This window comes from Schistocerca americana, chromosome 7 (genome assembly GCF_021461395.2).
Source record: "Schistocerca americana isolate TAMUIC-IGC-003095 chromosome 7, iqSchAmer2.1, whole genome shotgun sequence".
NCBI lineage: Eukaryota > Metazoa > Arthropoda > Insecta > Orthoptera > Acrididae > Schistocerca > Schistocerca americana.
Window position 1 is genome coordinate 52,854,859 of NC_060125.1, and position 14,206 is coordinate 52,869,064.

The following is a 14,206-nucleotide window of genomic DNA, read 5'->3' on the forward strand; positions in this document are numbered from 1 at the left end:
TTCATGTATTGACTCGTTCCATGACCATGGAGACTTCTCCTAAATGTGGTCGCACGGAACAATAAATAAATAAATAAATAAATAAATAAATAAACAACAACACGGAGATTCTGGCTTGCACGTGCAGCTATTGGGATAGTGTTATTAAGGAAGCTGTTGAAATCAATCAAGCAACCTTATTAACAGAGATGGTGGATTTTGTTTAAATGTTGCTTGCAATCCAGCTCTGTCTCTCATCAAAAAACAGAGGGACAGAATTAGTGCTACCTCACCTCTTGATTAATAGTAACTATCGATATTTCTGATGTTGGTTATCTTTGTTTGTGTTGACACTTGTTCTATGTGTGGTGTCTTCCTTGTTTCTCCTCTGTGAACCGAGGTATTAAATTTGCTTGCACATTTCTTCTTCGTTGCATTTGAGCCTTGAGAATGGCAGGGTGTGCTCCTGTCGAAATATCGGCGGTGTCCGACGACGCCACCCGGCAGCAAACCCGTAAGTTATTTGAACAAGGTAATGATTTGATAAAAGTATTGACTAAGTAAAATAAAGCAATATAGTGAAGATATACGCACGTTCTCCCCAACTTTTAAGGCCAAATGGATCCTAAACTGGCAAGGGAATGGTCAGTGACACAAGGGAGACTTCACTCTAGAAAACGTAATCTCACATTTCCAACGTTACTACGGAGGCAGCGCTGGCTCTTCTTGCCACATTCGAGGCGAAGAGGCGGGCATTTAGGTCGGACGTTTTTCAGTGTCGCCAGACCAACACCTCAGCGAAAAAGAATGCCTCTCTCTGTGGAAGCGTGTTTCCGCACTGAATTTGAACACAACGGCCGACACATTATCTTGGGACTTTTCACTGCATTGATTCTCTGAAACTGAAAAAATTATCTGAACCTTCCCATCCTACCGTCCCTTTCATTGGCAACATGTCGGCAGGTTCGAAATCGCTGGGAAAATTACACTGAAGCGCCAAACAAACTGGTATTGGCACGCATATTCAAATACAGTGATGTGTAAACAGGCAGAATACGGAGCTGCGGTTTCCAACGTCTATATAAGACGACAAGTGTCTGGAGAAGTTGTTAGATCGGTTACTGCTGCTACAATGGCAGGTTATGAAGATTAAAGTGAGTTTGAACGTGCTGTTGCAGTCGGCGCACGAGCGATGGGACACAGCATCTCCGACATTGCCATTTTCCCATACGACCGTTTCACGAGTGTACCGTGAACGTCAGGATACCTGTAAAATATCAAATTTCCGACATCACTGCGATCGGAAAAGATCATGAAAAAATGGGACCAACGACGACTGAAGAGAATCGTTCAACGTGACAGATTGCTGCAGATTTCAATGCAGAGCCAGCGTGCGAACCATTCAACAAAACACCATCGATATGCGCTTTCGGAACCGAAGTTCCAGTAGTGCACCCTTGATGACGACACGATACAAAGCTTTGCTTCTTGATGCAATAATTTACCAACAGCCGTATGATTTGTGTAAGTGGCCAGGCCACCAAGAGCTGTTGCAGGACGATTGATTCACGGATCCAGTTATATGGCTCCTTCCGTGCATAGCGATTTTACGACTATGACACGTGGGGCCTGAAGATGGCATCAATGTAATGCCGAAACTGGTAGCACATAGAAGTTCATAAAATAAAATAAACTTCTACAAATCATACGGCTGTTGGTAAATTATTGCATCAACAAGTTCTTGCCAGCCGTCGTCCCACGACCCATAATATATCAACGAACACAATGCCATACGTCTTACCTGGGCCCGTCAACAACGACACTGGACTGTTGATGATAGGAAAAATGTTGCCTGGCCGGACGAGTCTCGTTTCAAATCGTATCGATCGGAAGGACGTGTACGGGTGTGTAGACAGCCTCATGAATCCATGGACCCTGCATGTCAGCAGGGGACTGTAAAGGCTAGTGGACGCTCTGTGAAGTTGTGGGGCACGTGCAGTTGGAGTGATATGGTACCACTGATACGACTAGATACGACTCTGACGGATGACACGTACGTAAGCATTCTGTCTGATCACCTGCATCCATTCGGGTCAATTGTGCATTCCAATGGACTAGGAAAATTCCAGCAGGACAATGCGACACCATGTCGAGAACTGCTACAGAATGTCTCAAGGAACATTCTTCCGAATTTAAACACTTCCGCTGGCCACCAAACTCCCTAGAAATGAACGTTATTGAGCATATCTGGGTTGCATTCAACGTGCTGTTCAGAAGAGATCTCCAACCCCTCATATTCTTACGCGTTTATGGACATGCCTACAGGGTTCGTGGTGTCAGTTCCCTCCAGCACTACTTCAGATATTAGTCGAGTCCGTGCCGCATCGTGATACGGCACTTCTGCGTTCTCGTGGGGGCCCTACAGATATTAGGCAGGTGTACGAGTTTCTTTGCCTCCTCCATGTACTTATAAGTGCAAAATTTGCCTACCAGATTTACGAAGTTTGACAGTCAGAATCTGTGCTTGGATTTTAAATCCGTGGAATATTATTATAAAGCTGAACGCAATCGTCATTGGAAAATCTCAACGTTCGACTCTTTGGAATGAGCATCTAGAAAACGACGTAGTTGGTCGCGTGTTCGCGTGCTACCGTCGTGCGCATCTATGGAAAGTGGTTGAAAGGAAGTGAAACCGAGAGTATGGGACCAAGTATTGAACGTCAACGTCACATTACAGAATATGGGGGCTGGAAGTTCGCCAGTTTTTAAAAACGTCACCGGTGGTGACCTGTGGCAGATCTCAAAACAGTACAATGCCACGTCATGCATCTCTCTCTTATTGAACATGGGGCTCGGCAACAGACAACCCCAGCGTGTTCCAACGTTGACGTAACGATATCGACAGTTACGATTGTGGCGGAAAGAGGATAACTGAGTTGACCCGTTGTTCAATGAAAGCTGTCGCCGGGTCTAATGAGTCACGTGTCTTGTTAGATCATGTCTGTGTCTGGATAGCCGTCATCTAAGTAAATGGCTGTTCGAAACACGCACTTGCGCTACCCGTGCATTCTGGAGGTTCAATTTTATGCTGTGGGAACATTTACCTAGGCTTCCCTTGGGACCTGTGGTAGTAATGTCCGGCACCATGACACATTACGGAGCACTTTCATCCCTTCAAGCTTGCTGTCGTTCCCGACAGCGATGGCGATGGCATCTTTCAACAGGACCACTGTCCATGTCACAAGGCCAGAATCGTGCAAACACCTCGTTTGATATTGGGGACCAGCACCGTCCCCAAAAAACACCGGCCCGTAATTTACGGAAACTGCGTGACCTGTGCATATGAATCTGATGTCGCATAGCTCCGATAACCTACCAAGGACTTTTGGAATTCACACCATGCAGACTTTCTGCTGTATTGCATTCCAAAATCATATCAAAAAGCTGTTGAGTCGGTGGTTATTATGTTTCGAGGTGGCTCACCATGCGTGTAAGTGACCAGATTTCAGACTTAATTTTTCCGACGCGTATTTTCAATGCATGTTTCTGTATTATGTGGAAGAACAGTTCATTTCTGATTCATATTTCAATGATGGCCACCTAGGTTACAGCTACCTACCAAACTATCCATTCTGTTGAATGTGTTTTTTCTTTTTCTTTTTTTTTTTTTTTTTTTTTTTCTTTGTCGAGCATTAGAATACGGCAATATGGCACCAACGCAAGCGGAATAACAGCGGCTCGAATCCTTGTTGGTTTCTTCTTTATTGTAAAAAAAAAGAAGAAAAGAAAAGAACACCGCGAATTTTAATCACTGTCCTCCCGAACCACAACTGCTGCATCTGTAATACCAGCATCGTTGGTGGGGTATTAAATCCTTATTTTCTCTTCTTTCCAGTACTGCAGATCGGTTTTAAGTACCTAAGGTGATAAAAATCTTATTTCTCTAGAAGGCTCTATATTTTATATTTTCCGCTGAATGCAACTACATTATTATGACTTATTTTGGTATTAGGCTATCATTAAACTTGTCTAACATTTAGTTCAATTTGAGAAAATACTGTTACGTTGTCTTGGGATATACTTTTCTTATCCTAATACCGAAGCTACAGAAGATTTAAATTTCCTCTTTGTTTCCATCTCCTGAACATTGCTATTGCACTGAAATTGCTTGTGTGCAACTAAAAAAGTGCTATCTACGCAACGACAGGAATAGTCACGTTCTCGTAACTAAGTGAAGTTAGCGAACTGCTATGGAAACGTCTCAATTTTTGAATATATCGGAAGAATTCCATACATGCAATTGGGTTTCATAAGAATTTCAATTAATTATGTAAGGTATATAACTTTCATCCTAAAATATTTTCATCCTCCTGTAGGACTATTTGAATCGTTTCATGTTCAGGCTGGTTTATTTAAATTAACCTCTGCTTTTGATATAGCGTTGGAGCCACTGAATTACTTCCGTAAATTTTTAAATTCGTTTAAAAACAGAGAATGAAGATTATGGGGAGAGTGCTGTTATATTTACGCTGCGACCCGACTAGCCACGAGCGCAATATGCTGAGATGTTAAAGCGCGACCGTAGGCGAACACCTAATCTCACACTAAAATATAAATTGAATGATCGGGTGAGTGAAATTTTATGTTGTCCCCTGTACCTGAGAACATAAATCACTGTAATAAACGTGTGCTTAGAAGTAATCCTAATACCTTCATTTTCTTGCCCAGCGAACAAATGAAAGTTCTAAGAGAAGAATCAATTTATTTTTATTTTTATACGTGTCCACGATTATTACTAACCAGTCGCAGGTTGTTTTCGTTTATAAGAGTGGAGCATCCGAAAGATTCAGTGCTTGTAGCGATTCAGCGATTAGTCGAAAGGAAGAAAGAAGATTAGGGGTTAACGCAACATCGATGAAGGCGTCATTGGCACATGCTCTTTGAGACACTCTGACACAATTTTGGAGCTCTGCAGATGATGAAGATAGTGAAGAAATGTATGATGAGATAAAATAAATTATTCAGGTAGTGAAGGAAGACGAAAATTTAATAGTCATGGGTGACTGGAATTCGAGAGTAGGAAAAGGGAGAGAAGGAAACATAATAGGTGAATATGGATTGGTGCTAAGAAATGAAAGAGGAAGCCGCCTGGTAGAGTTTTGCACAGAGCATAACTTAATCATAGCTAACACTTGGTTCAAGAATCATGAAAGAAGGTTGTATACATGGAAGAATCCTGGAGATACTAGAAGGTATCAGATAGATTACACAATGGTAAGACAGAGATTTAGGAACCAGATTTTAAATTGTAAAACATTTCCAGGGGCAAATGTGGACTATGACCAGAATCTGTAGATTAAAACTGAAGAAACTGCAAAAAGGCAGGAATTTAAGGAGATGGGACCTGGATAAACTGAAAGAACCAAAGGTTGAACAGAGTTTCAGGGAGAGCATAAAGGAACAATTCACAGGAATGGGGGAAAGAAGTACAGTAGAAGAAGAATGGGTAGCTCTGAGGGTTGAAGTAGTGAGGGCAGCAGAGGATCAAGTAGGTAAAAAGACGAGGGCTAGCAGAACTCCTTCGGTAACAGAAGAAATATTGAACTTAATTGATGAAAGGAGAAAATATAAAAATGCAGTAAATGACGCAGGCAAAAATGAATACATACATCTCAAAAATGAGATCGCCAGGCAGTGGAAAATGGCTAAGCAGGGATGGCTAGAGGACAAATGTAAGGATGTAGAGGCTTATCTCACTAGGGTAAGATAGATACTGCCTACAGGAAAATTAAAGAGACCTTTGGAGAAAAGAGAACCACTTGTATGAATATCATGGGCTCAGATGGAAACCAAGTTCTAAGCAAAGAGGGGAAAGCACAAAGGTGGAAGGAGTATATAGAGGGTCTATACAAGGGCGATGTACTTGAGGACAATATTATGGAAATGGAAGAGTATGTAGATGAAATGGGAGATACGATACTGAGTGAAGAGTTTGACAGAGCACTGAAAGACCTGAGTCGAAACAAGGCCCCAGGAGTAGACAACATTCCATTAGAACAACTGATGGCCTTGGGAGAGCCAGTCCTGACAAAACTCTGCCATTTGGTGAGCAAGATGTATGAGATAGGCGAAATACCCTCAGACTTCAAGAAGCATATAATAATTCCAATCCCACAGAAAGCAGGTGTTGACAGATCTGAAAATTACCGAACCATCAGTTTCATAAGTCACAGCTGCAAAATACTAACGCGAATTCTTTACAGGCGAATGGAAAAACTGGTAGTAGCCGACCTCGGGGAAGATCAGTTTGGATTCCGTAGAAATATTGGAACACGTGAGGCAATACTGACCTTGCGACTTATCTTAGAAGAAAGATTAAGGAAAGGCAAACCTACGTTTCTAGCATTTGTAGACTTAGAGAAAGCTTTTGACAATGTTGACTTGAATACTCTCTTTCAAATTCTAAAGGTGGCAGGGGTAAAATACAGGGAGCGAAAGGCTATTTACAATTTGTACAGAAACGAGATGGCAGTTATAAGAGTCGAGGGGCATGAAAGGGGAACAGTGGTTGGGAAGGGAGTGAGACAGGGTTGTAGCCTCTCCCCGATGTTATTCAATCTGTATATTGAGCAAGCAGTAAAGGAAACGAAAGAAAAATTCGGAGTAGGTATTAAAATTAATGGAGAAGAAACAAAAACTTTGAGGTTCGCCGATGACATTGTAATTCTGTCAGAGACAGCAAAGGACTTGGAAGAGCAGTTGAACGGAATGGACAGTATCTTGAAAGAAGGATATAAGATGAACATCAACAAAAGCAAAACGAGGATAATGGAATGTAGTCGAATTAAGTCGGGTGATGCTGAGGGAATTAGATTAGGAAATGAGACACTTAAAGTAGTAAAGGAGTTTTGCTATTTGGGGAGCAAAATAAATGATGATGGTCGAAGTAGAGAAGATATAAAATGTAGAGTGGCAATGGCAAGGAAAGCGTTTCTGAAGAAGAGAAATTTGTTAACATCGAGTATAGATTTAAGCGTCCGGAAGTCGTTTCTGAAAGTATTTGTATGGAGTGTAGCCATGTATGGAAGTGAAACATGGACGATAAATAGTTTGGACAAGAAGAGAATAGAAGCTTTCGAAATGTGGTGCTACAGAAGAATGCTGAAGATTAGATGGGTAGATCACATAACTAATGATGAAGTATTGAATAGAATTGGGGAGAAGAGGAGTATGTGGCACAATTTGACAAAAAGAAGGGACAACTTAGTAGGACATGTTTTGAGGCATCAAGGGATCACAAGTTTAGCATTGGAGGGCGGCGTGGAGGGTAAAAATCGTAGAGGGAGACCAAGAGATGAATACACTAATCAGATTCAGTGGGTTGCAGTAAGTACTGGGAGATGAAGAAGCTTGCACAGGATAGGGTAGGATGGAGAGCTGCATCAAACCAGTCTCAGGACTGAAGACCACAACAACAACAATTGGGCTAGGGACCATTTGCACGAATCTACCCAACTGCATGATCGTCCTACTGTATATAACTTACATTACAGATTCCAAGTTTCTGTATTACACACTTTCTCCAGCTTACGGAAATGGAGCAACTCGGTTGGTACTTTTTGTGTTAGATGAGGTCTACGGTGCGTCTTAAGAGGCTTATGGAGGCATAGTTTAGTTCATGGGCGGTTCCTGAGAAAACTCGAATACCGTGGTTTTCGGGGTCCAGAACCGTGCCGCGGTTTTCAAGCCAGCTATGCGCAACAAATGAAATGTTGACGATATATTTCTAAAATCCCGACCCTCAACAGTCTTGAAAATTTTCTTGATTACTTTACCCGTGTCCGAGATGCAGGGGTTCAAAGTTACCCTAATTGTACACGTAAAATACGCACGTAAGCAAAAACGTTATTTTTTAAGTGTCGTAGCACCCAAAAATATGCTGTAGAGTGTCTCCATTATCATCATAAGGGTTCTGAGAACCCCATGTTCAACTTCTGAAGCACGTGCAGAATTTGTGTGCGCGTAAAATCCAGTCTGAGGTGGGAAATTACTTTTGCATTTTTCAGTTTCTCATAGGTAAACTATAAAAAATTTAGTGACGCGTAATATTCTTTTCCAATGAGTGACATGCCCTGTAGCAGCAGGGAAAAGAAGAGAAATAGGGAAAAAATGCCCCTACCGGAGCACAAAATACGTTAATATGCTCCTGATTTAAAAATCTCTGACTGAAAGGTCTCATTCTACCTTCCTCAGCAACTTCAAATATTTTCGCCACAGTTTCGGCTATCGAACGTATTCGCGCTTTCTTATGCTGAGCGAGAAGAAGACAGTGGCAGTGGTAAAAGTACTTCATGGTAATAAAACCTGAGAGACTGTAAGGAGTAGGTGCAGTATAGAAGGAGCGAAGGGGGCAATGGCAGTGTTAGAGAAAGAGAAAGAGTGACAGTGGAATATAGTCGACAATGACGTAACAGTGCTGGGAGAAGAGTTAAGGAGAAAGTGACGATGGCGGAAGAATAAATAGAAGAACAAAGTGGAAGTGGGTGAGAGTCATTGATAATGAAAAGCAGAGTCTATGACAATGACGACGAGTAATGGAGAGATAGAGACAGTGTGAAGAGACTGCAGCAGTAGGAAGGAAGAAAGGAATGAGTGAATGAGATATTAACAGAAAGAGAGAGCAAGTGGGAGACAGAAAGAGTGAGAGGAGACAGTAGTAGAAGTAGTAGTAGAAGAGCGGATCAAAGAACGCTCTGGATGTGAGACAGGAGACAATTACAGCTGGGCGCAAGGAGATACTGACGATGAGTGGAGCTGAATAAGTGAATGAGACCGGACAAGTGGGAATGGGCGGGAATGAGGGACTACAGCGATGGACTAGTGTTGTGTGAGCGAGTTACAGTTAGGGGAACTTGTGGGGGTTAGAGATGAGTTGCACGTTAAAAAGAGCGCGAATATGTTCGCATGTCAGACTATAGGGGAACTTTTTGAAATGTGTTGAGAAAGGTAGAAAGAGGCAGGTGGTAGCAAAATTTTCAGTCAGTGTCTTTTAAAATAGGAACATAATAGCCTCTTTCCTGTTCCGATAGAAGCATTTTTTGCTGGTGTATTATAAGCTATTCTACTTTGATGATATCCTATTTCTTTTTCTATTTACTGAACTACATGTAATATGGTAACTTAATGATCTCATCCGATTGCGTAAATTTTTTGACCATAACGAGTCAGAGAATGACATAAATGGTGAACCCTAATTCCACCTACTAAATTTCGGAGGTTGTTCAGAGATACCTTCTCAGTATTTTCGTATCACAGATCCGTCATCTCCGGTGGCTCGTTACAGATTAACAGCATTTCGTTTGATTTCTTACTGCACTTATTCTTGTGTCTGAACTGCTTTAAATATAACTGCACAACTGTGTGAACGTCGACGGTGGAAAAAGGACCCTCATAGCATTTATCTCACATGAATAGGACGATTGCTGCACTATGAATGAGTTTTCTTATTACGTATTTTATTACGTATTTCTTGTGGATTAAAATATTCGATATCTTGTGTGTTTTAATATTCATGACAAATGAAATGTTTTAAGTGATTTACGTACCAGATGATGGTTTACGGCCGAAACCGGTACTACTAATAAAATCCAGTTGATACAGTTTAGTGTCATGAGTTTTTTGAAACATATATCAACTGATGAAAATTACCTGAAAAAAATTTGTTTCCTTCACTCACAGTATTTGCTGTTGACAGCACTATTACCCTCTATACCCTTCGCACTCAAGCTCGAATGTAGTATTACTCTTTGGGTGTTTCGGCAGTGTTGGTTGTATGTTAGCAGTGATATACATCGGTAGGCATATATTTACTGATGATGTGCGGGTACACACAGTGCAGTGGAAGAGAGCCGCGACGAATCACAACTACGTAGCGACAGCAACCACATCACTGTAATTTAGCATCTTCTGACAGCTGTTGCGTAATTTTGCGTTTCGTGTAGTACTTTTTGATGACTGCACATTACGGGCTTCTTCATTGGTGTGCAAGTACTTTCACAAAACCAAGTAAATGATGTAAGAAAGATAATAAATCATAATTACCCTATTACTCTGTAGCAAACCACTGTAGATAGCGGAAATAGAAAATCTCCGTGAACAAGGTCTGAAATTTCGTCAGTGGAGTTCGCCTTGACCCCGTATAAATTCACGCGAGGAACGCCTGTCACTTAGTTCTATGCAACTGAACCGCCAGGCGTACTTCATCGATGTAACACTTTTTGATTCTCTCCTTCTGCGCTTTATCAAAGTTTCATAGTAGCTCCTTCAGACGATCGGTCACTACGGGTTTATTGTTCACTCGTTGGGACCATACGCTTCCAATCACAGTTTTTTGGCTAATCTAAATCTCATAGAGGTGAAAATGTCGCATAAATGGATGGCTGAAACTGATGTGCTCCCAGACCTCATTCCTACATGTGATAGAATTTTCTCAGTGTGGTTTACAGCGAGCTCTTACGTTCTTCCAACAGTCCCACAAATATCTAACGCAGTTTGATTTTAAAAATGTACCTGCTTCGACGTCTAATAAAATAAAATAAAAACATATAAATATTTACCGTACAGCACAATAATTGTCATTTTGTGTACTGTCGCTTACCAGAAACCTAGTTCTACATCTGCATCCACATGGATACTCTGCAAATCACAGTTAAGTGCCTGGCAGAGGGTTCATCGAATCACCTGCACAACAATTTCTATTATTCCAATCTCGTGCAACGCGCGAAGAAAGCGAATACCTGTATGTTTCCGTGCGAGCTCAGATTTCCCTTAATTTATTATGATGATCGTTTCCCCCTATGTAGGTCGGCGTCAACTAAATATTTTTGCATTCGGAGGGGAAATTGGTGATTGAAATTTCGTGAGAAGATTCTGTCGCAACGGAAAACACCTTTGTTTTAATTATATCCACCCCAAATCCTATACCATTTCAGTGACACTCTCTCCCCTATCTCGCGATAATAGAAAACGTGCTGCCCTTCTTTGAACTTCCTCGATGTACTCCGTCAATCCTATCTGATAAGGATCCCATACCGCGCAGTAGTATTCTAAAAAGAGGACGGACAAACGTAGTGTAGGCTGTCCCTTTGGTAGATCTGTTACATTTTCTAAGTGTCCAGCCAACAAGACGCAGTCTTTGGTTAGCCTTTCCCACTACATTTTTATGTGTTTCTTCTTTTTTAAGTTGTTCGTAATTGTAAATACTAGGTATTTGGTTGAATTTATGACCTTTAGATTTGAATGATTCATCGTGTAACCGACGTTTGCGGATTCCTTTTAGCACTCATATGGGTGACCTCACATTTTTCATTATTTAGGGTCGATTGCCAATTTTAGCACAATACAGATATCTTTTCCAAATCATTTTGGAATTTGTTTTGATCCTATGATGTCTTTACTAGTCGATAAACGACAGCATCATCTGCAAACAATCTAAGACGGCTGCTCAGATTGTCTGGTGAATCGTTTATATATGTAAAGAACAGTAAAGGGCATATAACACTAGCTTGGGGAACCTCATAAATCACAACTGTTTTACTCGATGACTTTCCGTCAATTAATACGATCGGCGACCTCTCTGACAGGAAATCACGAATACAGTCACATATTCCACAAGTACGCAATTTCACTACAAGCCGCTTGTGTGATATAGTGTCAGAAACTTTCTTGAAATCTAGAAATACGGAATCAATCTGAAATCCCTTGTCAATAGCACTCAACATTTCATGTGAGTAAAGAGCTTGTTGTGTTTCACAGCAACGATGTTTTCTAAATCAGTGTTGATTCTCTTCGAGGTAATACGTAATGTTCGTACACAAAATTTGTTCCAGAATCCTGCTGCAAATCGATGTTAACGATATGGGCCTGTAATTTATTCGATTAGTCCTACTACCTTTTTTGAATATTGGTGTGACCTGTGTAACTTTCCATTCTTTGGGTGCGGATTTTTCGTCGAGTGAACGGTAAGTATGGAGCTATTGTATCAGCCCACTCTGGAAGGAAACTAAATTGTATATAGTCTGGACCAGAAGACCTGCTTGTGATTTAAGTTGCTTCACTACTCCACGAATATCTACTTATACATTACTCATGTTAGCAGCTATTCTTGATTCGAATTCTGGAATATTTATTTCGGCATCTTTGGTGAAGGAATTTCGGAAGGCTGTGTTTAGTAACTCTACTTTGGCAGCAGTGTCGTCTATAGTATTTCTTTGCTATCGCGCGGAGAAAGCATTCATTATGTCTTGCCGCTAGGATACGACCAGTTTCTACAACTGGAACCGATTACGTGTACTGAATGTGTTCACGTTACACGAAGTGCGCGGTATTATAACGTGAAATGGAAACCGTACATTTCTCACACAACAGCACAGCTTGGATAGGTGCAACAACATAGAAAAAAAATTTGTACATAATTGGAACAGCAACTCTAGGATGAAAGATTCTTGCAGAAATAGTAAACAGCTAATCAGGTGCATAATGGAAGGTTTATTAAAATCCCTTTAACAAGGTTTCAATGTTTATAAAAACGTTTTCGTCAGAAGGAAATATTGACAACTGGATTACATAATAATTTAAACATCCACAACATTGTTGTAGTCGTTTGGTATTTCCTTACCAATGTACACCTAGTACGCTGAAACCATTGTAAGGAGTTTTAATAAAGATTCTATTTTGCAACTGACTGGCTATTTAGTATTTCTACAAGAAAACTATAACCTTCTTTGAAAAAGTTTACACATACCTCCCTCTATCGCTGAGTCGACCCCTGCGTTTTGGTCTCCATAGGTGGAAAGCGCCGTAGATGATTGGGTTGACCAGGCTGTTGGACATCCCAAAGAAGAAGATGGCCGACTGCAAGTCCTCACTCAGCTGCAACAGCACACACCGGTCACTGCCGACAGCCCCGAAGTCAATCAAAACACACACACACAAACAATAACATTATTCTGGCAATGAGACGACATCCACTACGCAGGATTCGGTAATAACCGTGGCAGAGTACTATTTCTAACGCATACTCATTAGTAAATTAACAACAATATCAATATCGATTATATTAGCCTACATATATTCGCTCCCTCGATAGCTTCTACCTGTTAAGTTGCGGGGACAGTATTGTCTGTAATGAACAAAGCGGGGGTGGGCGAAACAAAAGTCTCTCGGAAAGAATTTCATACTCCGTAAGACATACAACCCAACTTACACGAACCATCTAATTTCTCACCCTGTAGTTGCAGTGGTAGTGAATGCAGTAATGTAAGCTTCCACTTACTATCGCCCGGAGCATCTTATCGACCTTCGCGGATTCCTAAAATTCTAATTATTAACTCCTGGTGGGAGCAAATACATGTGGATCCTAGGTGGCGTTCGACAGGATTTCACACAGGCCACTGCTAAGAATGTGTTTCAGTTCCAACGATGAAAACGGCTTCTTTGTAAAGCTGGTTGGGAGCAAAATGATAATCACAGGATTACACATTTCGGACTCGGCCTATCTTTAGATGACCTGGTAGCAAAGTGGTAACAGAAAAACGCAAATAGTGCAATATGCTTTTAAATTACTACTTGTATGTCATATTCCGTAGCGCCATAGTACTTACACCATCCAGCATCAGTAAGCTCTCTTCCATGATACTAAAACCCGGTACGTTTTTACATTTGTCTTTTAAATTTGTCTTTGCCTAAGGTTGGCATTAAATTCATTTATGATGTAAGAAAAAAACTGTATAAATTTTTTAACAGATGTTATCATCACTTGCATTTATGTATCGGCCATTTACGACAGTGCTACAGCTCTCACGCCATGTGGCGTCAACAAGCTCTCTTAGGAGGACCTGTCTGCCAGCCACGTCACTCGGCTGTAAACAGCACAAGTGTCGTCATAAAGTTATCTACAGACAGAAACAGGAAACTTCACGTTTCTTTCAACGTTAACTGAAGTTGTCAAAGTTGTATACTCATTCTGTACTAAATGGTATGTATTTTGTTTTAAATGCCTTTGTTGTTCAATCACATTTTAGCATAGCTCCTCCTTTTAGACGTCCGCCTGCTTAGCTGCGTGGTAGCGTGCTTGCCTCCCATGCAAGCTGGGCCTGGGTTCGATTCCCGGCCGGGGTGGAGGTTTTCTTATCTCGGGGAGTGACTGTTGTGTTGTCGTCCTCATCAT

The 14,206-nt window shown here is 41.2% G+C and overlaps 1 protein-coding gene across 1 annotated transcript in view; it reads right to left on the minus strand.

Moving 5' to 3' along the window:
- The window catches only part of LOC124622693 (gonadotropin-releasing hormone receptor-like), a 625,533-nt gene that overhangs the window by 11,103 nt on the left and 600,224 nt on the right, over nucleotides 1-14,206 (minus strand). Inside the window, exon 5 of the mRNA XM_047148483.1 lies at nucleotides 12,782-12,909. Within this exon, the coding sequence (XP_047004439.1) occupies nucleotides 12,782-12,909 (128 nt within the window). The remainder of the gene's footprint in view (nucleotides 1-12,781; nucleotides 12,910-14,206) is intronic.